Source organism: Lygodium microphyllum, chromosome 22 (genome assembly GCF_053477565.2).
Source record: "Lygodium microphyllum isolate KBCC chromosome 22, Lygodium_microphyllum_v1.1.10, whole genome shotgun sequence".
Lineage (NCBI taxonomy): Eukaryota > Viridiplantae > Streptophyta > Polypodiopsida > Schizaeales > Lygodiaceae > Lygodium > Lygodium microphyllum.
Window position 1 is genome coordinate 5,952,777 of NC_141156.1, and position 25,923 is coordinate 5,978,699.

Genomic DNA, 25,923 nt, shown 5'->3' on the forward strand with positions numbered 1-25,923 from the left:
CCGATAAGATCTGTGATGCTTCTCCAACCAGCTTAAAAGCGGACGCTGTTCTTGGAAATTTATTCTTGTCCGGATGAAGAAGAAGAGCCAACCTTCTATACTGCTTTTTGACAAGGATGTCATAAGCCATATGCCATACCAATCTACCTCGGTTCCATTGATCTTTTTCTCAGCTGTAATGTGGACATTCACAACAGCAAATATCTGTGCAAGATTATCGAGACCTGGGAACAGCTGCTGTACTTTCTGAAGAAACTTGAGGGCACCACTATAATCATGGGCGGCAAGCTTCCTCACTGCAATATTCCGTGCTCGTGTGGCTTTGTCTTTATTACATTCCATTTAGATCTGCCTCTGCCCCGGCGCCTCCCCTGTTGCATTGCAAGGATGCAAATTCAGCCGAGGCAAGACCACTCCCACACTATACAGGTCCCCAACTGAAATCACTGCACCTGGAAAGAGAACAATGAAGTTCAGGACGGGAGAAAAGAAACCCAAAATGATGAAAGGGAGAGTATTGGATTGAAGACAGAAGCTTATGCAATCGCTGATACTATTGTGTATGTCAAAGCTAAAGTCTACACTGTAAACTGCTGGGAACAAAGCACAGATTCATACGATTATGTCTCATTAATTTCGATGATGATGAGTGATGCGGTCATACATTGACAGATGTCCTTTTAATTAACCAGAGAATCTACCTAATTCCCACCATTACTGGAAGTGCAGAGAGAGAGATAAGTTGGGATCACTCTAACTTGTTCTGCTGCTCATTCAAGAGTCGCAGCAGTAAAACTTATCTTTGCCCACTACTAATAGTTGTGCTCATTCAAGAATTACAATAGAACTTCAGGTGATCTGTTTTGAGTCAAATTGCTCATGCATTGAAGTCCAGAAATGCTATCGATCAACATCACGTGAACTACAAAGACTTGTCAGTACTTCACGCTCCCCAGTCCACAGCTCCTTCACAGAAGCACTCGATGGATCACCTAGTATACGAGCCTTTAAACTTTAAAACATGTTTAGTGCCACAAATGAGGACCTCATTGCAATAACTCAACGAACTTCATATTCACAGATTGCAGCAAGCCTTTGGTTCTCTATTTGTCTTCAGTTATTGGCAGCTTGCATTATCTTTTTCATCAGCATCATAGCTTTTGTGGAGCACAGTACAACAGAGAAAAGGAGGTGGCCTGCTGAAGGATTGTTCAAAGGAAGGACTGTTACATAACACTGACACGATTGCAATTCTTTACTAAAAGAAAATCACACAGAGATACTGCTTTTGGTTACTCTCTTTTAACAACAGTAGACAACAGTAAATAAGAACAGTTTACTCATGACTTGAGGGTACATTGAATGAAGTTTGAATGTGCTTGATTGATCTTTTATCTTGAAATTTATCAAGGTCTTTTGTAGACACGACTTTTTTTTCGAAAACCCTTTGACATCTTTGGTGAACCGGACGTGAAAGCATCGCATAAATTTCAGGATGGGAGATACTTCAGCATCCATTTGAGCCTCTTCTACGATTCTTGCTGTGTCCTCTACTTCAGCTCCATCATTGACTGCTGCTTCAAGTACTTCAACGGATGATTTAAAGCAGATTTTTCGGAATATGTATATGTATATGCAGCTCCAAAATCAGCAGACACAATTATATATGCAGCAGCAGCAGCAATTGCATCAACAACAGTTGTCGCAGCAAAGGCAACTATATTCGGAGCAGGAGAATGCAATCAGCACGACTAAGGCGATTGAAGCAGTTTAGAATGAGAAGAAGCTATTTGATGGCCGTAATGTTTCAGCTTATTTGAAGACATATGAGATCAGGATGGGATTTTTTGGAGTACCAGCTGGACTTATGAGTAAGTATTTCCTTCGTCTTGTCACACCCGCCTTGAGGGCAAAACTGACTGATCTATTTATTCAAAACTTGCATTGGCAAGATTTTAAGAAGGCCCTAAAAGAAGAGTATTTCCTTGAGGACTTTAGGATGGCTACACGGCAGTCATTCTGAGAGTGGTTCTACATGCCAAACAAAGGTCTAGCTACTTCAGAGTTGATACGAGAAATTGAAGAGAGGTATAGTCAGCTGGATGCCATTGAACAAAGAGCATTGGATGTTGAAAAAGTTGAACTTTTCTTACAAGCTACAGATCCTGCTCTTCAGGAAGAATTAGGAGAGCTTCTTGAGGATCGCACGAAGCCTATGGGTCTTAAAACGGATTGGCAAGATACCCAAGATGCAGTCTCAACTTTGACCAAGAGGAGGATATGGAAGACCTGCCTACAGAATGGATCTATGACACCGACGTCGTCTTTTGCTCCTATGCCTGCTTCTATCCCTGCTATTTCTTCTAAGTGCTGGAGTTGTCAAGGATATTGGTTGTGACACCTCCCCCTAGGTGAATTGCTAAGGACACGTTCCATAAGGGTCATTGTCACAGCCAAGGGTTGTGTTTGTTGTGATCCCTAATTGGAAGTGGTAGCAGCTAGTCTAGTGCGCTGGCTAATCTTGGTGGATTGCAATGTCAAGTCCCTAGGGAAATCAGAAGTGGACGTGTCTTTTGTTGCCGTTTGAGCATTCACCTGTGTAGATCAGTCACATTAGGGTGCACATGCATATCCTTGGGCCGAGAGCTATGGATGGTGTCATATCCCACCTCTTGGACATTTGGAAGCTTAGATGGAGATAGAGATTGGGATTGAGAAACTACACTTGATGATTGATGTTGTGCTTCCTATGTCCATTTAGGGAAAGAGGGTATAGGAGACTTGGGACTCTTAAGTGGCTTCGACACTAGCTGGAAGATTTTCTCATGGTTGTTAGATGATTTTCCATTTGGTTTATTGAGCATTTAACCTTGCCATGAGAAATGTTGTGCCCATGATGCATACTATCCTCTTAGGGAATCAAAGGCTCCTTGGGCACTAGTGGATTTTGCGTATCCTCATCGATTACATTTGATATTTGCTTGTCAAGCACGCTAGGATGAGGATATACCCTCCGATTTGTCTCGTTTGGTTTCTTGATTTCGACCGTGAGGGGCTTGGTCACTCAAGTGTTGTTGACTCCAGACTTGGTTTTTCATTTAGATCTCGTCCTATGCTTCTTTGCTCTTGATAAAATCTGGCCTTCAGTCGACAAAGGAGGTTTAGCAGGGGGTTTTGGCACCTAAATCCATTAGATACCTACGTAATACCCTTGAGCACGTAGCAACACTTTGGATATCCATCATGGCATTATGCTAATCCTCCATTGATGCCTTTGTCTATAAGGCTTGGGCTTCTTGTGGGGTCTTCTACGATATTTGTAAGTCCAAAGCTCATCCTTGGCATTGTCTCTTAACCTTCTTGTTTCAGGCATGGCCTCACTTCAGTGGTTCTCGTTGTTAGACCTCTACTTATATCAACTCTTCCAAGAAGTCCTTGATCTAGTTAGTAGGCTTGACTTTTATGTTAACACCTTCCTTCTCTTTCCCTCGAGGTTCGATGAGGTCACCCTTGCTAAAGGTTATGACTATCCTCACTTCCGGTAGTGTCAGGTGTATCCTCTGTGCTACATAGTCATCCTCACACTTGGTTGCCCTTTTGAAGGGTCTTCCTAGGAGAGTTTCCTTCCCGCAATTAGCACTATTTGGAGGAACATGAAATAGGATAGGCAAGCTTTTAGTTTCAATTATCGCAAGGATTTTGCACTTCCCTATGAGTGCTTGTGGGTGTCTCTCGTAAGAGCTAAGAGTTGCATTAGTCAGTGTGGGAGCTCTGGTTGGCCTAGTAGGGTCCATGCTTCACAGGTCAAGATATTAAAATTTGCTCCTTCATCAATCAAAGCATCGATAGTGTGCTCTCTTTTTGCGGTAAGTTTGACCCTAAGATAAGCAGGCACTACCAAGTCTTCATCTTCCGGGTCTTGGCTTATAAATTTAAGCCTTCTAACAAATTCCCTTGAGTCCCCAACTACATGACCACATGTAGATTCTCCACTAATGTCTTGCATCACATGTGCAGTGCTATTCAAGGTGCATCTATCGTTACGACTGTCATATCTAGTCATCCTCGCTGCTGTAGCTTGATGTTGTTGCTTTTCGCTTTGACTAGATGTAGTCCGAATGCAATACGTACGTGTTTTTGTAGTGTGTCCTTTTTGCCCTTGTTGGCTAGATTAGCCCATTGTCTTTGTTTATCTCTATTCGGGTATGGGCTTTTGGTTGCTCTTTTGCAAGTGGGAATCCATGCTCGTGTAGAACCATTACCATACTAGGGTCCAATTTGGAGGACCTGTCACGGCGCACGTGTTCTCTCCAACCTACTTGGGGGAGGTGTGGAGGGGGCAGAGCCCCCTCTATGGGGGTCCGGGGGGCGACTATCCCCCCCGGCCCGCAGGGCCGTTATGATAAACACCATGCACGATTTAAAGGATCGTTTATAGCCAAATTTTGAACTACTTGCTCTAAGGTTTAGCTCTGTAATCAATTTATAATATGGTTTCGGCTCTATATAGTCTCTCGATCAGTTTCAAGGTCTACAGGTTAAAATTTAAAAAAATCCAAATTTAGCCTAACAGGTCCAAAATTGCAGGGGTCGAATGCCTGATTCGGCCCATCCAAGGGCTGAAGGTGGAACGTAAAATTCCGCCGGTCCAAGTCTGGTTGTTTGAGGGTCGAGTGGCTGAGTGGGCTAAGGGTCAAGTCATCAGGTGGGCCGAGTCAAGTGGGTCGAGGGCCAAGTGGTGAATTCAGCCACGCCGAATGTCAACTTATCTGAGTGGGACTGAGCCAAGTCGGCAGGGCGAAGGGCCGAATTTCAAAGTTGGTCCAAATGCTTCACTCAGAAAGGCCGAGTGAAAAGTGTCTGAGTTGAGTGGGCCGAGGGCCGAATTTCGATGCGTTCGAGTTGAGTGGTCCGAGTCAGATGGTCCGAGCGGTAGTGGGCCGAGGATCAATTCTGGGACTCGGCCCAGAATCATCGTCACTCAGAGTGGCCGAACACGGTGCGACTTTGGCGGGTGCAATGATAAATCGCTCAAATCACATGATTCACATCACAACCTATCAGACACACCTCGAGATCAAAGCTATGGATGGAGGGGAAGAGTTGTATATACCTGGAATAGCCAATAAACTCCAAAATGCAAATCGGAAACCAAATCAAACCCTCATGCCCTGTTATGAGAGTAAGAAATGCTGATGCTTGTTTTTCTTCTTTCTCTTTGTTTTTTCCTACCCTAATGCACCCAAATCACAAAGCAAATAACTACACTACTCAAACATGCTTTTCCAAATCAGAAAAACCAAAAACCTACTCACTAAGGAGATCAAATACCTCTTCAAACTCCCTCGCTTCCTACCTATCTACCTCAAGCAACCGTTTGGGGAAAACCCTTACTTCGATGCTCAATTCAAAGTGTGCAAGTGCTTAAGGCTTGAATTTGTGGGTCTCGAAAATGGAACCAAAATGTGGGAGCTTTCTCTCAACCGCTAAGACCCACGGACCGCTTATTGTTTCAAGCATTCCAAGCTAAGCACTAATAGCTACCTCTCACATAGCCGACACGCTACCTATCCATGAGTGTAGTGAGCTTACCTCCACGCCAATCCAGTTACCTCCTCTCCCACGCACTCTGGTAGCTCCATGATCCAAGTGCAAGATTCAAGCAAGCTCCATCCTCAAGCTCCGCGCTCCAAGCTCCATTGCCGCGAACAAGAGAAGAGAAGAGAAGAGAAGAGAAGAAGAGAGAAGAAGATGGAGAGCTTCTCCTCCTCGGTCCCTCACCCTCACACACTCACTCTCTCACACTCCCTCTCTCAAGCACAAGCTCAAGCTATCAAGAAGAAGAAGAAGAAGAAGAAGAGAGCCACTTTTGGCCACACACAAGAATGAGCTTCTCATTCACTTTTCAACTTTATATACAAAACCCTAAATCCCTTTTTGGGCGGTCATCCCCTTATCCCTTTTTTACATGGCCGGCCATGGCCTAGACCATTTTTTCCATTGTCCTCCTATCTTCCTAGCTTCCTTCCTACTGCCCATCTACCTTTACAAATTGCACAGGTGAGAGCGTGGCACTCTTAAAATAAATCATGGTGCACCTTGCACTTTTTTACAAAATTATTGACTTGCACTTTTTCTTGTGCGTCTTTTTTCTTTATTTAGGACTTTTTTTCACTTCTTATGTTTCCATATTTTTCTTGGCACACATTTGTCTTCCATTTCACTTTTGCCTTGGACTTGTCTTCTGCTTCAGCTTTTCCAGATTTTCCACCTTTGTTTGTTTGAGGGTTAACAACATGGTTTTGTTAAGTGCACTTATTTCTCCATGCAATTAAGGCTCTTCAAGGCTCTCTTAGGGTATATTATGTAGCATAGAATTTATGATTTGTTGAGTATAATCATGATGGACCTTATTTTTGCCTTTATGGTGTGCCATAATAGTGCAGTCCTATAGTACGCCCTATCAAAAAATTGGCTATAACTCGAGCTAGGAAGCTCCAATTCCCAAAGTTTTTTATTAAAATGGAAGCTTACGATGTCCTCTTTAATATGAGCTATAGCACATCATAAGAAGGTTAGGATTAAAAATTATGCAATTCAATCTTTTAGTATAATCTATCTAGGCCTACACCTTACTTTAACCTATAAATGCCCTACTTCCACCTGTAAGGGTAAAATTGTGGTCCCTAATGGCTATCAAACCTTGTAGGAGACTAAAAACACCATATGGGTATCTTGTACTACCTACACGTATACTTCAATAATGAAGCCAGTACCTGTAAGGACTTGTAAATACCCTGTAGTATCCTATAAAATCCCTATTTTACCCTCTTTTGTTCTTGAAGTACTTGAGTCTTTAAAGACACTTAAATATTAAATTCTCCACTTGTTGTACCTATGTGAGGGATAATGATAGGAAAGTCACTCTACATAGGCTCCAAATCAATGGGAGGTGGGCAAGGTTTCCCTTGGGTCAGTTGGTTGCACCCCTTCGGGATCTTCAATAGTGAGGGAGGTGACCTCTCTTTTGTCGCACCATCTTCCCTACCATCCACCTTTTTTCTCGGTGGATATATCAATATGGAAATAGTATACTACTCTAATCAATTAGCATGAAACGCATTTCTAAAATATTTATTCATCCCCTTTTATGGAATGCAATACGAAGGAAGTTTTGAAAGATTCGATGGCAAGAGGGTCTTACCAATGCAATTCAATGACTCAGTGATTGCTAGTACTTACCTTTTTTATAATATTTCAAGTTTGGGTAAAAGAAATCAGTCAATCAATGGATTAGAGTGAGCAAACTTATCAATCAATAGGCCTAATCAATAAAATTAAATGTAATGCTAGAAATTTTAGTTTGAAGCATCTAATTCACTGATTAGAATCAATATGAATCAAGCAAACGTTGCATTACATTCAAGAAATGGTTGGTTGAGATTTGATGGAGATTATTCAAAATTTTAATATCTCAATCAAGTGGAGTAAGCTCAACAAATGGATTAATGGGAGAGATTAAGAATTGAAGAAGAGTATCTTTAACATGGTTGACGATGACTTGATCAATCCCCAAATACTTGATGAAGCCTCTAGTGATCCAATGTTGCCAAATGAATATTCAAGGTTTGTGTATTTAATGCTTGGGAGCAATCTTGAAGCTTCAGATTCTTAAGATTGAAGCATAAACCATTTTTCCCCATTTTGGCTCCATAGAAGCTCTTGAGCTTCAATCTTTGACCATTCATGCTTAATCCTTGCAATTTATTCAAGAAACCTTACTGAAATGATCCCGCGGGCTGAAATGATGAAGAATCTTCAAGAAATTGATGAGAATTGAATACTTGGGCTGAAGCTTTCATGGTTGCCCAATCATCTAGGGTTTTAGGTGAGTGAAAATATGAAGAATAGGAAACTCTCCAAATCAAATTGACTCCAAAAAGTAGGTGGCAAGTGGCAAAGATTGATAAGAAATGGGACAGGAAGAAGAAGAGAAGCATCACAATAAGGAATCAGGACTAAAAATTAGCACAAATTGTGCCAACAGTCTGCTATCCACATGGCCAAAATCCTTAGCAACATTGGTTATCAATGTGACCTCTAAAGTGAGAAGATTCAAGAGAGAGCAAGGGTTTATGATCTTGATGCCTAAGAAGAAAGATCTTGAAGAGAATCCACCATTGAAGCTAAAGGAAACTTGGAGGAAGAAGAAGAAGACTCTTGCTCCAAAAAGTAAGCACAGTTTATTTCCCTTCTCAGCCCGTTTACTCCCATTTGACTTAGTTACCTCCAAATTGCATGGAAATTTGAGGATGACTTGCAATTTTAGCCTTCCACTACCATATCTGCTCCTAAAGATCTCTAGATATAGTATCTTTCTAACTTTAGGTGTCCTGCAAATCTCTACTAGTCATTGTCTATGTCAAGTATCTATAGTACTTGTCTGAAATTGGTTTTTATTGTAAAGAATTGGATTGAAATAGAAGGAAAAATGGATCAAAGATTAATGCTCTGATACCACTTCTCAAGAAGTGAATTGGAGAGAGAGAAAGAGGAGAGAGAAGATGGCTAAAGAGAGGTAAGAAGAAGTGTAGAAGTGAGAGAAAGAGAGTGACGAGGAGAGAGAAAGACATGAAAGAGAAAGAAGACTTTGAAGATGAGAGTGAGGTAAAGAGAAGAAGGAAAATAATGTATTAATGTATCAAAATATGAGAAAATTTACATGTCCTCTCCTTTTATACTAATGTCAGTGTGACATGGCATCAATACTATTTACATATTAGATCCTTATTCTTCCCAGCTTTTTACAATCCTTCTTATTATGCCTTGCATTACATCCTACTTAGCTCCCTTTCTCTCTTCCTACTTTATTATGTTGTTGCCGCTATAGATGTTGAATATATAAAACTTAAAAATGAATAAAGTGTTTCATTTGAAAAGTTAAAATAGATAACTAAACACAATTTACTAATTGTAATTTCCCAAAACTATTGCGATGTGATGACACCCTATGCATTTAAGTGTGTCCTTGTTTTGATATTAGTGATTATAGGTTTTCTCATGGCAAGTGGGATTTTGACTCAAACTATTAAACTTTAAACTAAAAGTACCATTAGTAACAACAAATCAAGCACAACCTTGACCACAAAAAACTTAAAATAAAATGTAGATAAGTATAAACTACACCTCCCATGTGTATCAATACCTTTCAATTAAAAAGTATTTTTTTAGGTGCTTTTATTTATTAAAGCACTTGACAAAACATTTATTATCTTGTATGCACATAGGCGCTCGGTGAAATATTTCATTATTTGATATTTGTATTTGCGCACAGCCCAACTTTTGGACACCCAAACACCTTACTCTAAATTTGTGCAAAAGCAAACACAAAAGTGAAAAGCATGCTATTTGTAAAGTGGGCTATTTTTTAGCTTTAAGAAATGATCCAAATTGCTCCATTTTGATTCATCATGCCTTCCTTTGTTACGAGATAAAGATTCCACACTCTGCCTTTCTTTTTGCTTCAATCCACTCTTGACCATGTGCACAATTTGGCATAGGTATGGAACCCAAGCCTTGTTATGGCCTTCTCTTGTTATCCACTTCTTGTGCTTTGACTAAGACCTTCTCATAAGCAATGATTTTTAGGATGTTTTCTTATGGCAAGTAGTCTATAAACCTCTAATACATGGGATTAGAAAAGTTCTTGTACACTAGAGAAATCACAACTTGGAGCTTAGTGAAGTCATGGTTAGAGAAGGGCCTAAAGCAATGTCTATAATTAGTACATACTATGCTTAACATGTAGCTCATGAGTTCTTGCCTCCAATGGTCTCCAAAGCCTTCACCCGTGCTAGTTGAATGTGTAGTACAAGGATGGTCTATGGTCTTCTTACTCTCAAGGTTGGATCTTAGAAGTTTAGGGGACTTTGATAGTCATGACCATGCAATGCTTGGAAAGGGTTCATCTGGGGATATCATCACTCTTGTCAAAAAAAATTGCTAGATATCTCCTACCATTATCTTTTTCTCTACACTTTTTTCCATGGCTAGTGCTACTCTATTGGGACTCCTCACATGATGAAAATATGGAAGTTACACTAATTGAGGATCTTTAGGCTATTTGTGATGACTAAGAAGGTGAAGGGATGCTCATAAACTTATATAGATTAGCTGGGATGCCCTAAAAACACATTAACAAATCCTATGAATGCCTCGCCACTTGCAACCTCTCTTAATGTGAGGGGCACAATTTTGTAGATGGCGATTCTATCCACATCAACCTTGCAATAGGATGATTAAGTATATGTAAAAAAACACATCACATCAAAATTAGTAATATGGCATCCCCTATGCATGTAGGCATATGTTACAAACATATACATGCATATGCCCCAAATACACATAGGTTACCCACATGGGAAACATATACACTATAGCCCATGCAAACCCATGCATAATGCATCAACCATGCATTGCCTTATATATGAGCAATGTGTGAGCAATGCATATCAAAAGAAATATAGGCACTCATATCTTTGATGATTTCCAAACTTTTCCTCTTTTTTCTCCTCTCCTCTTCTCTAGTGTAGATCCGTAGGTAGTTCACCATATGTATACCCTCTATATTATGTGTGTTCAAGGCCTATTTATAAATATCCTTATTTGTGAAATTTTTTCTTAATAAAACATAACCTTTTTCTATTCAATCTATAATTAACCCCTTTAAATGGGACCCTTCTGTATGTGAAAAATGGTATTTAAAAAATCCCTTATGTTGAACCCACATGATACATACATATATTTATGACTGGCCTCTACCACTATAGATCTTGAGGTGTATAGTCTAGACAATCTAGTTTATGTGTGAGAAGAAATATTCTTTATTTACAAAACTTGTATTTATTCACAAATTAGAAGTTGTGTTAACTAAGAATCCATGATCATTTAAAGCTATGTGAAATGCCACATTCATTGTGTAGAAAATAGTAATTTTTGCAAAAAACCTTTAACAATAAGCTCATTTTCTTGGACCATTAGTAAAGAAACAAGAATTTAGAGCGCCAAAGTAAGAAGACTCCATAGTACCTTGATATTGAAGAAAATGGCTACTTATTCTTTGAGTACTTTTTTGTAAGTCAAAAAATTAAAGGGATTTGATTCCTTTCGGCCCTCTCTCTATATATACATGTGTGTGTGTGTGCTTATTTTTTTGTTTATCCTCTAATGAGTGAGAATAGAAACATGAGAATGTTCACCCTCTAATGAGTGACAATAGAAACATGAGAATGGCATGACTATAGTTTTTTTTAAAATGTGTTTCTATGTTTTTATTTTTTATTTGTTTGTTTATCCTATAATGAGTGAGAATAGAAACATGAGAATGGCATAACTATAGTTTTTTTAAAAATGATCATGGATAAACACCCCATCTACCATATTGTAGCATTCTGAAGCTAGATTGTATCTATCTCTCTATAGATGCTTTGAATCATTTCCTATGCATGAGTTGACTTGAAGGAGCACTAAGACCTGGGTCCTATCATATTGATGCTAAAAATAATGTTTCCTATGCAAGATTCAAATCCTTTAGAATCATAACCCTTATAGGCCCACCATATCAACATTTATTGAATGATCAGTAAACCTAGCCGTTGCTCCAACATTTTGTCTAGAGCATCATTGAATGCTATCCATTTTGTTTTAGGTAGCTTAGCATTGGAAAATGACCAAAAAAAGGGCCTTTAGCACCATATCTTAAGATTAATGATCCATCCAGAAGAGGCTATTATGGTCTTGACTGAATCATTAATAATGTATTTTTATAAGTTGATCAAAGCCAACATGAAGCATAACCAATGTGCTTCTAGCACCAAAACTAGTGTGTTTAGCAAACATCTCAATGGTAGAACTAACCTAAGTGTATGCACGTACATATCTCTCACTTTTTACCTTTTTCCATGTCCAATGAAATATCAATGATAATACTGCCCTTCAATTGATAACCCTCAATAGTTGTTATAGTATATGAAGGATTTATCGAGAGAGTTTCATCCACTTTGTGAAGGAATACCCATCAAAGAATAGGAGAATATGAAACAATGAACCATAAATAGTAAATCTTCAACCCTAAACCAAGCCCTAAATGCTAAACATTGAACCCTGAACCCTCTCAAATGTTACGTTAGAAAATAATGCATCCACTTTGCAAAGGATTGCATGTCATAAAATATGAGAATACTAAATCCTAGATGCTAAATAATGTATAAAGAGAGTTTTATCTTTATCCTTATGCAATTTATACAATATTATGTACATTTTATATTCTAGTCAATGAAAAAATCATATCATCCATCTTGACATGCATAGAGAAAAACAATTTTGCACATCGGATTGCTATTGTCATGAAAGAAAAGGTAGCTCAATGAATCAACTCCATCTTTGAAATATTTTCCACATCAAATCCCATGTGAGAGGGGATTATAATATCCTTATCAAACCCTAAAACTTAAACCCTTAACCAATACCTAAGCCCTAAGTACTAAACCCTGAATACTAAACCATACGCTCTAAAACTTGAACTCTATTCTCTAAAGGTACAATGGATAAGTTGTAAGTGCATAGAGAGTGCCTCATTTCCATTGATTTCCTTACCATGATTGTCCTTAGAAATCTAGTGTCTAGTATCACAATTGTATCGTCACATTCTCATGAATGAATGCATTAAAACTGTAGCTTATGTTTATAAATAAATGTACATAAACTTAATTATTAACACACTTTTTGACTCATTTTCAAATGCTCTATTAAAATAGTCAAAAAAGATGCTATAGAATGCTTCTATAAATGTGTAAGAAAATGCTTATATAAATATGCATATACAAACTCTCCTCTATGTCATGAATTTAATCATATAATGTGATGGATCATTTCTTTCATGTGTTTAAATGAGATATGAAACTTCTAGGTAGCTTGCACATATAAATGTGTTGTTTTACAAATGTGTATATATGCTCCTAAATGCATGAGGGCTACCCGTGTTTGTACTCGGATTCTATTGTAGTGGTCAAACCCTTCAATTCAAGGTGCAATTGTATACCCAATGGAAATGAAAGAAGACTCATCAATCCTTAACCCTCTAACTTACATCTAGTTCTTAAATTGTGAGCTTTTTAAATTGCAGTCTATCTCAATGTATTTCTTAGGATTATGATACACTATTTATTGTATTTAGTCTTATGTTTCTTAAGTTATGTAGTATTTTCATTTTGATAATATTTTCCCTACCCTTTTTTTACTAATTCAATGTGCATAAGTTAATAAGATTTATTGACTTAACTAGTACATATTTGTGCATACTCATATGATCTCCATTAGGACTTAGATCCCACCATGAAAGTAAGTTATTCCAATTTCACTTATCTTGACTTTCACTACAAGATATGAAGGGTATACCAATGATTAAATTCAAGAGTCAAGAAAAAATTTCATGCTCTCATGAAAATATAGTTAATGTGTATCAAAATAAATCTTTAATAAAAATTAGTGACTCACACAATGTCATTTTTTTCAATTTGCACCAAAATAAGCCAAGGAATTGAAAAACCTAGAAACTTGTCAATTTTTTCATTGTAAACCATGAATAATAAAATATATTATCAAAGTGTGAGGTGTCTGCCAGTCTCAATCCAAGGTGCACCTTTTAGTAGTCCATCAGTAGGTTTTCCAAAATGACACTACCCATGGTGCTCCCTTGGAGAATCATGGGGTTTGTCACCGAGGTCCTATTAAGTCTACATCGCAACAAAAGAGTTCTAGCCAAACACACTAGGATCAACCTAAATTTCCAGATTCCTAAAATCAAACAAGTCTCCTAACAACCAGCTAGCATTAGTAATTTTGAGTTCCCACTTCCTACAAGATTACTCGAATTGAAGCAGACTTGCCATTGCACTTGGTTCAAAGAGAATCACTACAACACAATGCCGCCATACACGCGTCCATTACACGCGAAAAGTTACGGGCGCGTGTATGGTTGTTTATACTTACAGCAATATCGGGCGCGTGTATACATGCATGTAACAGCGCGTGTATAATTGCATGTGTGGGCGCGTGTATTTGCGCGTTAAGTCTGTCATAATACACGCTCTGTTACACGCGACACAGAGCCTAACTACAGAAATCCATTTCTTTTCAAAACAGAAAACCATTAAGTTTTAAAAATGTCATTGTGCATTGCAGTGTTTACAAACCATTACAAAATCCCACTACATGCACTTACAACAACGTAATATATTGAAAAATATATCTTCATATGGTTATTGAAAGACAAAGTATACAATAGAAATGTCATGAATTTGGAACAATACAGTGATGGATTGGTTAGGGTTCGATCTCATCTTCAATAAGATCCATCCTTGCCAAACGATCAACATCAATATCCATTTGATCAATTTGTAAGGCTACGATTAAATTTATTCTACTATCGCAATTTTGCCCATTGATAATGGTACCGATGCCTTGATCATTCTCATCATCATCACCATCATCCTCAATGGAAGGGTCATCCTCATGATCATGAGAAATGGCACGCTCATCCTCATTATTATGATCATCTACATTGGCATGTTCGACATCATCTTCTTTGCGGCTTGCCACATCCTCCATATGCTCCATATCAGTGAATGTATTATACATTACTTTGGAACGTGGTGCAATAGGGATGACATACCACCATTTACTGTCATGCACCATTGGCAGATAGATAACCTGCTCAAATACACATAATTCATTAATTAATTAGCATATCAAAAGTCAAGGGGTGTGCGAGCTTAGATATATATGTACATGAAACACATTTGTAAAAAAATGCATACCTGCTCACATTGTTGTGGCAATACGAGCCTATCTTTCTTTGTTTGCCAAAACTTTGTAGAGTCAATAGTTACATAGCCACTTGCATGGCGTTTTATCGTTGCATTAGGCCCTTTTTCCACCACGTTCATTTGCCATTTGACATCCAAAACATACACAAAGAAGCGGTGAAAGTCAAGTCTGTATATGTCTTGGATTGTGCCACAATAATCATCAATTTTTCCATTGGCTCCCTCAAAGCTACTAATGACACCGCAATCTTGTGTATTCCTCTTTTCATCTATTCTTTGTGTTCGAAAATGCTTGCCTTCACACCATATAGCATTGAACATAGTGCACTGGACCAAAATATAAGCAATATCTATGTAAGCAATTAATGTGAATAAATATGAAAAGCCAATCACTTACAAAGAATGCAAATTTACATTTGTTCTATGTACCTTTAACATGCATCCTCGTGCATACTCCCATTCTTCCGTCGTGATATGCAGCCCCTCATCTCTCTCTGCTCTCTCCATTTCCTCATGCAACCAATCAACATGAATATCATTCGGAAGTGTTGCTAGATGCTTAGGGTACGCCTTACGAGAGCCATGTTGCCTCCGAAAGAGAGCTCTGTCTGCTTGCCTTTTTGTCTTTGCATCCTCGTATCTTGTAACCCATCTGCTCATCACATCACTATTAAGGATGCAAGTGAAATTAAGATCATCAATCAATGTTCTCTCAATTACTTTGCTCTGTCCTTTTCCTTGAGGCACAATAGACGTCATCCTCAAGTCCTCTTCATTGCTCCATAGTCGCGGCAAAGAGCTATCCACCTGATCAAGAAATTCTGATATATATACAAGAGACTCTTGTATCAACCAACCCTCAGCCATGCTTCCTTCGGGCCTTGCACTTTGCCTCACAAAGTCTTTTAAGGTCTTCATGAAGCGCTCTAGGAAGAACATCCAACGGGCATGCACAGTGCCACATAAAGCAATTTCATCCACTAAATGCACAATGAGATGTAGTTGACTTGTGAGAATGGTTCGCGGAAAAGTCTCCTCTACCATACAAACCACCTCCACTGCCATAACACGCGCATCATCCAATGTGGCTGGATCAATTGCTTTGGAACTAACATATCTGAAAAATAAATGCACAGTACGTTATACCTCATGCACATTCATTTTGCAAGGTATAATGAAGGGTGATCTTACATGGGATTTACATACCTCACAAGCTCGCCCATCTTATAAATACATCTTTTCAAACTCCTGTCTGCACAATGGTCGATGCTAGTAGGTAGTATGAACTGCGCACATAAGAGCACATGTATATTTGGGTTAGGGCATTACAAAATTTAATTTCAACCTACAATAATTGGAAAACACTTACTTGGAGCATCTTGTGCCAATCGTGGGACTTCAACCCATGTAGTTGCTCAACCCCTCTTTTCTTAGTGGTTGTAAACGCTCCCTTCAACGATCTCATGCATCCAGTGGGAGTACGCAAAGTGGTGATGGCTTGCTTTACCTGCTTCTCCTCCTTCTTTGATATAATCTAGGGAGCAGGCGGAAGACGAACGTGCCCACCCTCCTCTCGTGGCCAAGCTTGACGCATATGTCCTGCGACCTGCAAGTCCTCCCGTACGCTAACATTGTCTCTTTTACCAATAACATGTTCCCAAATACTAGATCCCACATTCTTGAAGATGTGCATGGGATCAAGAAGATGGTTGATCTTGAGATGGGTCCAATATGGTAGCCGGAAAAAAATGGAGTACCTACACAAGGGATTGCAGACTGTCATCTTTATTCCAACTTTAGAGACTACACAAACCAAGATTGAAAACAATGGAGATGTACCTGTTCATGCCATCTGGAGGAAGAACATTTGAAGACTCCCAAATACGCTTCCAATCTTTTGCACGAAGTGTCTGTGGATGAATGTTCCTCTTACTAGGAGCATATTTAGGGTGATCTGATGGGAGAAATCGATGATGATTATCGAATATGGTCTTACACAAACCATCAGCATACTCATGTACCAATGAAGGGCCACATATAGGACATGCATGTTTACCCGATGTCCTCAAACCTGTTAAAATAAAAAAAAAGTTAGAATAATAAAGTCAATAGTTATAATTGATATAGCTAGTAGTATTAGAGTCGGGAGGTAGTTAGAATTCTTACCAGAACAATCACTGTATCCTGGAAAGTCATGCATTGTCCACATCAACACTGCTTTTAAGTCGAAGTGTCGAGAGGAGGGAGGCCTACTAATGTCCACTACCGCAACACCTCTCCATAGTTCCTCCAACTCATCAATCAACGGTTCAAGATAAACATCCATATGCTTGACTTTATGTTTCCCTGGAATCAGAAGGGATAACATAAGATGTCCCTTCTTGATCGCCATTGATGGTGGAAGGTTGTAATTCACCAACACAACCGGCCACACGTTGTATGCGGTGCTCTTGAAACCAAACGGATTCACTCCATCCATACCTAGGCCAAGTCTCAAGTTTCTGGGCTCTGTTTTAAAGCTGGGCCACTCATCTTCAATATGCTTCCAAGCAGGAGTGTCTGCAGGAATTCTCCACATGCCATCATCCGATCGATGCGAGGAATGCCATGACATGAGCTCTGCTATGGATTTGCACTTGAACATGTGTTTGATGCGAGGAATTATAGGAAAGTGTCGCAAGACTTTACGAGGTACATCAAAACTCTTCACATCTGTTCTATACCTTGCTTCACCACAAGTGGGACACTGTCGAGCCTCCTTATGCGTCCCACGAAAGAGAATGCAATCATTGATGCATGCATGTATGCGATCATAATCCAATCCTCCAAGAGATGTCACATAGCGCCTCGCTTTGTCTCTTGAGGTGGGTAGTCTATTCCCCTTTGGAAGCATGTTTGATAATAGCCTGCATCCAATATCATCAATTAGCCCATAACCCTAAACCCTATACTGTAAACCAAAAACCACTAACTGAAATTTGCAAGTTACAATGCTTACTTCAATAATGCGTCAAGACTTGCATTGCTCCATCCATAAACTGTTTGTATATTGAGCAGTTCAAGTGAAGCACGTAAAATAGAGAATGTGCACCCTTCAAAAACCGGTGTCGATGAAGCGTTGTAGAGATTCTCTTGTTCCATATCATTGTCGTCCACACCTTTGCGATCATCCCTAAAAAGATTCCGCACCATGTCATCAAACACTTCCTCTTCCACAACTTCGTGGGGTGCAGGCCTATTGTCATCCCTTTCCCACTCATCTCCGACAACAGATCCCGAAGCTCCAGCATCATCTCGTCGACGCTTTGCATGCTCTCGCCGTGCGTATGGCACCATGTTAGGGTGTGGTACTGCATCCTGCTTCAATCACAGTATATATATTACAACGCGCTCCATTAATTTGCACACCATGAGTTATTTTAATACTTTCAATTCACATCTTCTCACCTCTAAACCTGTTTGAATCCATTCTCCATACATCGAGATGTGATTCAATGTAATTCGACGCGCTCGTACAATGCACCCTTGACATCGATTACACGTACACTTGATCCTTTGTGCCAGCCACACGTCGCGATCACGATGACGCATTGTCTCATCCTCACCAGAACTGCTTGAAGAGGATGATGACATGCTATGTCCAAAATAACCAATACAGAAGTAGGATCAGTTTTTAGTGAAATCATACACATCCTATGCACAAAACAATGGATACACAAGAACAATCAGTTTTTAAAAAAAGTATAAACAGGCTCTATCTCGCGTGTACAGGCACGTCTACAATGTATTCTGCTGCGCTTTTACACGCGTGCTTTTCACGTTTACCTACCGCGCGCGCCGCTTTCTTTCTTTCAAAATCCCTCTTTCAAAACACTTCTTCTTCTTCTTTCTGCGTCGCTTTCTTTCTTTCAAAAGCTCTCTTTCTCCCTCTTGGACTACCCAAAAGAAGCAAAGGGTGCAGACAACACAGAAAGGGAGAGAGAAGCAAGAATCAACGAACTCACTTTTCAAAGACTTTTCAAAGAGGTTGGTTGTCGTTTGTTTGTTTTGGCAAATCTGTCGCTTTCTTTCTTTCCACCCGTGCTATGTGTACTTGAAAGCGACAGAGGATAGAATTCACACACATTGTATATGTGCTTAACTATTTATTTCTTGACAAACGACATCCGTCAAGATAGAGGAAAGAGAGAAGAAGGAACCCTTGTGTATGTGTTTAGTCATTTCTCCCTTGATGGACAATGTCCGTCAAGATAGAGGAAAGAGTTTTTGTTTTTCATGAATTTCGTCACTAATTCGAAATGAACTTCTTCTTTTGGCTTATGATCTTCTACTAATTCGATGTTTGGTATTGTAAGAGATATGTTTATTTTCTAGAATGGTAGATATATGTTGTAGGTTATATATTGTAGGAGATATATTGAGGAGATATATTGTAGGAGATATGTTTATTTTTTATATGCATGTTTTGCTTGGTTCATTGAGGCGGAATTTCGACGCTTTGCAGATTCTTCATGGATCCAGGCTCTTCCTCCGATCCGTGGGCATACGCCACTTGGATGATGGAGATGATAAACCATTTTGGGCGCCATCCTAATCCAGTGGAGCTGACAGAGTATATGTATGCCCATCCTCCTCCTAGACTCCCAGGTCACACCGCGCCCCCAAGTACACAAGCCTCTCCACTGCCGTCTATGCCTGCGAGTCCGGCGAGACGTACCCCTGCGCATACACGCTCACCGAGGAGACACACCCTTGCACGGACACACTCATGCACACCCTCCTCTGTACCGTCACGTGAGGGCTCACGGCCACCATCACGTGCTCCCTCAAAGCCACAGTCACATACACAGTCACGTGCAGCCACCCCTAGTCATGGCTACTCCCGCAGTACAGATGAGAGCCGACGCCGCAGTAGGGAGAGCGGGAGTGGAGGATTATGCGGCGGGTGCTTTGGTGGGGGGGGTAGTAGGGCACGCGGTGAGAGAGGGCATGGAGGGAGGCATGTACGAGGAGACAGTGAGGAGTCGGAGGAGGCGAGAGAGGTGGAGGGAGAGATTTTCTACGATGTTACGGATAGGGGCGGGGTAGTCATGGATGCGAGAGGGAAAGAGGTGATGGAGTATATGCGGGGGGTAGTTTCAAACATGTATAGAAACTGTTTTGTAAAATTTAAAGATCAGGATAGCCGGTTAGTTAGGGAGGTCCTAGATAGTGTACATAGTCGGTACCCCAATCCCCCACGAGCGACATTCTCGGATGTATGGGGAAGGACGCGAATAAGGGAGATCTTAAGTAATAAAAGATCTCACCTTAAGAAACTCGCGTACGATGATGGGGTGAATGTAGCTGTGGGTGGCTATCCTTGTGAGAAACCTGCCACTGCCCACAAACGCGAGTGGAAGGAGGCAAAGAAGCGCGCAGAGGGAGGCGTGAAGAGCAGGCATCATGTGGAGGCACGACGGATCCAGATGGAGACCATTGGATCGTCGCATTTCGGATCTGGCGGCGTCGAGTCGTGGGAGGCAGAGTTCGTAAGTAACTTGCCTCTTTATTTGATTGTTTGCCAAATTCATTGATTCTATGATTGTTTTGATCTTACAAACTATCTTGATTATGTTACAGCGACGGGTTATGGGGAGAGGGCCCACAGCCCACGAGACTGGGTATGCTCGCCGCAATAGTAGACGTGACACGTGGGCCATCTTCAGAAACGAGGGACGTATTACGGATGCGCAGTTTGACGCGGCCATGAGACCATACGGTCGACAGGTACTTGAAAACTCTAAATGAATGATTTCGGTTTATTTAATTGCATATATATGTATACTTACATACGGTATATTTCTTGAACAGGCACAAGCTGCTGATGCTCCTGCCCCTGATGATCCAGCTGCCACTGCTGATGTTCGTGCCACTGCTCCTGGTGGAGGCGAGCACCACTCATCGGAACATACCGATGCGAGCTCCTCTGATCATGGAGAGAGCACAGGGTCCTCATCATCCTCTGATTAGCTTTCAGAATACTGTAGGATGTGGTTGTACAAAAAAATTTTGTAACTGAAGCCATGGGCTTTTTTGCACCTAGCTCCCTATTTGACTTTGTATATATTTGTTCCTAATTAAAGCCATGGGCTATTTTGACATATGGACTCCCTTGTACACAAATGTATCATGTATTGACAATGTATTGAATCGTGAGTCTTGAGTCGTGTATTAAGTTTTAGATAGTAATATTGAATCGTGTATTCATAGAGAGTGAGTCTTGAAATCTAAATCGCTCTTTTTTTATGGTGCAATGCACCAAAAAAAAAATCCAGAGAGTGCCTTTGGGTGGCTGGATGCTGGAACAGCATCTAGGCACCCAAAAGCACTCTCTGGATTTTTTTTTCCCTCTGCGATCGCGTGTATAAGCGCGTGTCATCTGTCAAAATCGCGTATTTTTGCGCGGATAGTCTGTTAGATTCGCGTGTAAATTTGCAGCAAAACTGCGCAGAATGCGTGTATGGGGTCGTGTATTCGCGCGACTGGCTGTCACTGTACACGCGCTTTTACACGCATGTCTCTGGCCGCGATGATACACGCGCTATTACATGGGCCCGACACTTTTTTTCCCAAGTCATTTTGTGCGGCTAGGAGCGCGGGTATGAGCCCGATCCCTTGTAGTGAATGTGAGATAGAGGGGAGTGCAGTACGTCAACCCTCTTGCCCATAAGGCAAAATCCCATTCCATTCCCAGTTAGTTCTACTTGGTTGGTCCATTTATCTGTAACGTGTCTACCACCGGTAATCTTCAGGATAGGTCTTAGCAGTCCATCGAAAAGGATGTCTAGAAAGCTCCACCCGGCACTCCCATGGAATGTCACGGGGTTTGCAATCTAGGACTTTCCGTGTCTGCCATGTAGCCGAAGTATTCTGGCCGTTCCCACTCAGGATCGACCTGAATTAGGGTTTTTCCCTAATGGTCATTTCCTAAACAACAACTAGCATCGAACCCCAAGCAAACTACTTTACGTAGAAACGCCATGTCGGAAGTGGATTCACGCTGTCAAAGAGTTTACTGTTCATAATATAAATTATGGGATTCTTATGAGCTTCACTGGAAGTTATATGAGGAATTTGCGTACAAAATTCAGACATTGTTATCCAATAACCAACTTAGTTACACAAGTTCTTTTGCATTCAGCATATAATTTTCAGTTATACCATGTATATTTATGAAAAGTAAGTCTATGGGAACCTACAACATGGTCCACTAGAAGTAATTGACAGTCTGCAGGATAAATCACATTGATTCAGGTGCAAAAATATGGTCAGAATCCAAGAAAAATGCCAAAAGTCCATTAGGTCCACATGGGACCTGAAGTAATAGACTTAAGTGACCAGCAAGTGACCTGGGTAGGTCAAAAAGTGAACAGGGGCTGAGCAAGAAGCAGCCCGCATTTTTCGGCGCAAAATGCGGGATGCACAGTCTGAAGCAAACTCGAGAGAGCTGGAGCTATGGTGCATGATTTGGAGCATGCAAACTGAAGATCAACCGGCCCAAATACTGAAGATGTAAACAAGGTGAGAGCTCCACTTCTCTGCCCATTTGGTCTGACGAAAATGCATGCTGAAACAGTCTATAAAAGAGGGAAATCTGAGAGAAAAGTATTCAGCCTGCTCTTATGCATGACTTCTCTCATTTTGTCTACCTTACTCTTGGTCCAATGAAGCCTGACTTGTACCCAAATACTTGAGTGACTTTGGGGCAAGCAAAGGGTGAGGATTTTGAAGGTATATGGGCTGTTATGGGCTGAAATAACCAATCATAAACACGGTAGCCCACTGTTATGGTCCATTTTTATGAGCAAACATGAGATTTATGGGGTTGTAATGGAAGGAAATGTCCTCTTTTCATCAGGACTTTGATCATTTATGATTGGAAGTGCTTCTTCTTGAATTTATGCACTCATTTTGAGCTTGATTATGGGCTGGAATTTTCTGTTTTGAAACAGGCCTGAAGCTAAAATTATGCTTCTTCAATTCATTTCATGTATCTTTGGCCCAAATCTTGAATGCATTTGCATCTATCAATAAAATACTTGTTCCAAAGGGTTGAAATCCATCTATGTACTTGAAATAAATGCCATTAGATCTTGCATTTGATATTCATAATTGAATTGAGAATCTGAAAATATCCTTTATGATATGATGTATGTATCCAGAGGCATTTGATATAATCAAGATAGACTTATTTCTTCGGTTCATGTATGCTAAGTACATAGTGAAAAAGCTTGAACTCTTCTTCCGTACCTAAATCATTTCTAAATCCCGCATCTTATTAAACCCCAATCTATTTCCCCTTCCTGAACCTTGAATCCTAAACTCCTCTTCTGCACTAAAGCCCCGGTGGTGGACCTTCAACCCTTAACGCGATGATAGTGGTGAACCCGATGTGAAGGTCCGCTGCAGAAGAAGAAGTCCAATGGGAGAATCATCGAGTTCAGGAGGAGATGCCTTGCAACAGTTGGTTCGTCTAATGCAAGAAAGCCAACAACAACAGTTGCAATTTCAGTAGCAGTTGCAATTGCAACAACAACGGAGACAAGAAGAAGATCGGATTGATGATGCTGCCATTAAAGCCTTAGAAGCAATTGGACAAGAGCTCAAGCAATTTAATGGGCAAAATGTATCCTCTTTTATCCGCCTTTATACTGATAAGATAGTCTTCTTTGGAGTCCCTGAACATGCCTGGAGCCGTTATTTTGCCCGTCTGGCTGTGCATGGTTTCCAGGACCGAATTCATGGTCTTTTCCAAAAAGATGCAGGATGGACTGTGTTCAAGAAGGCTCTTCGAGAAGAATTTTTCCTTGAAGATTCTGGCCTTATGAAAAAGAAAGTCTACACCGAATGGGTCAAAAGGCCCAATAAGGGTCTAACCGCTACTGCTCTTCATCGAGAATTTGAAAGAAAATTTGCCCAACTAGATCCTGATGACCAACAAGGTATGGAAAGTCAAAATATTGAATTATTTTTAAAGGCTGCAGATTCTTCTCTTCAGGAGAAATTAACTGACCGACTTGAAGACCCTGACTCTGAGTCGGGATTGAAGACTGCTTGGAGTGATGTCACTGAAGCAGTTAATATGATTGCTCGAAGAGAGCAATTGCGCCTAAGATGGGGATCAACCCCTATAACAACTGAATCTATGAAGGAGCCTATTCCACTTTCTCGACCTCCTGCTTCTATGGCCGAGCAACCAAGAAATTCTGATGTTCCTTCTCCAAAGAAGGATGTCATGGATGAGCTAATTAAAAGCATGCGGGATATCCATCTTAATTTAACGGAAATTAATTCTAAAGTAGAAAGGCTTGATGTAAAAGTAGAAGAAAGGGGTCGGTCAACTGCCCAAAGGCCTGCACAAGAAGGCTTCAAAAGACGCTGCATTTGGTGTGATAGCCTTCAGCATGACAAGAGGGAGTGCCGTGCATTTCGTGAAGCTGAAGCACAAAAATTAGTCTTTTGGAAGGATGGTAAAATCCATGCAACCGAAACCGGGCTTCCTCTTGAGCCAAACTTCGGCAACTGTGGCATGAAGAAAAGATTGGAGGATATGGTAACAAGAACGGCCTATGCAGTTGTTGATACTGCAACTTATGGGCTGCAAATTGAGCCAACTAATGAAATTGTTAAAGCATGTAAAACTAATGCAAAATATAAAGTGTGGACGCAGGCCTTGGAACGCATGGAGCAAGGCAAGGCAACTAAAGATGATTTAACCACTGCCAGTCAATGTATTTGAGGGAGAACTGGTTGGTCCGAGCCTGTAGATTCATTTTGAGCTTTTGCTCGGTTAGCTGAAATTAATAATCAAGAAGCCATGATAGAAGAAAAGAGAAGAAGATGTTGCCGGTCCTTCTTCTTTAGGACCGACTAAACGCATAACAAGAAGTAAACCAAACCAACAAAAGGCTGCTGAAAATCTGCCGCCACCATAATTTGACATGGGAGATGCCCCTCAAGAAAAGAAGACAGAAGGAAAAAGAAAAAGCAAACATCTGAGTTACAAGTTGCAGTCTGACATAGAGACCGCAACGGATCTTAAACGGATCCTAGAAGAAAGGATTCTTGGAAGTAGAATTGAATTTACATTAGGTGAAATTCTCGGTATTGCAAAACGAGGATTTCATGATGTAATAATTGATGTAATTAAATGAAAAAGACAGTATGTTGGTGAGAAAACTGAAGAATCTGTACATGCTTTTTTGCAAGCACTTCATGTGTATTTGCAGGATGAAGAGAAGCTGAAAACTCAAGGGATTCGATTGGAGGCAATCAAAGAATTGATTGCAGCCATAGAAGCCAAAGATGAAGTCATTTATGAAGTAGAAGCTGAAGAAGCCATAATGGTGGGGACTTCTCAATCTAAAGTGCAGCCCATGTGTAAGAAAGAGACTCTTCTTCACAACATGCAAGAAGAAAGTGAAGCTCACTTTATTCCTAGTAGTCACTATTCCCGTACCCATTGGGCAAGGGTGACTATTGAAACTGTTGTTAAAATCGATGAAAAAGAAACTCCATGCATTGCCTTTATAGACCATGGCCCGGAAATTAATGTTATGTCAAGAAGTCTCTATGAGAATGGTGGATGGCCCATTGATGTGGACCAAGGATGGCGCATGAAGGCACCCATAACTCTTCTGACGATCTTTATGCAGCATGTCCTTATATACAAGTTACTATTGGTAATGTAAAAGATGAATTTCATTTCTTTGTTCAAGATTCCTGCAGTTATCCTATCATTCTTGGACAACCATTTATCTCGTTTAGAGACAAAGGCTCTTGATGATGGTTCATCATATGCTCGGATAAGAAGCAACGATAATGATAAAGCTATTCAATTCCTAACTGTCTGTGTTAATCACCACCGGAATAGGGATCGATTGAGAGATCATCCTGTTCCTCCTAATGCCCGAGAATTTAAGGGTTTTTGGGTAGCACTGCTATAAGTGGAGGCTATGGCAATGCATCATGTCACAAAAAATTGCCTCCACATATA

The 25,923-nt window shown here is 40.4% G+C and overlaps 1 protein-coding gene across 1 annotated transcript; it reads right to left on the minus strand.

The window, feature by feature from the left end:
- Window positions 1-342: 342 nt before the first annotated feature.
- On the minus strand, window positions 343-18,026 carry LOC148016852 (uncharacterized). The gene is made up of 4 exons (XM_087662368.1): window positions 17,884-18,026; window positions 17,052-17,791; window positions 16,699-16,956; window positions 343-452 (listed from the first exon to the last, which is right to left on the minus strand). Exons 1-4 carry the CDS (start codon window positions 18,024-18,026, stop codon window positions 343-345), a joined length of 1,251 nt encoding a protein of 416 aa, XP_087518494.1.
- Window positions 18,027-25,923: the final 7,897 nt, after the last annotated feature.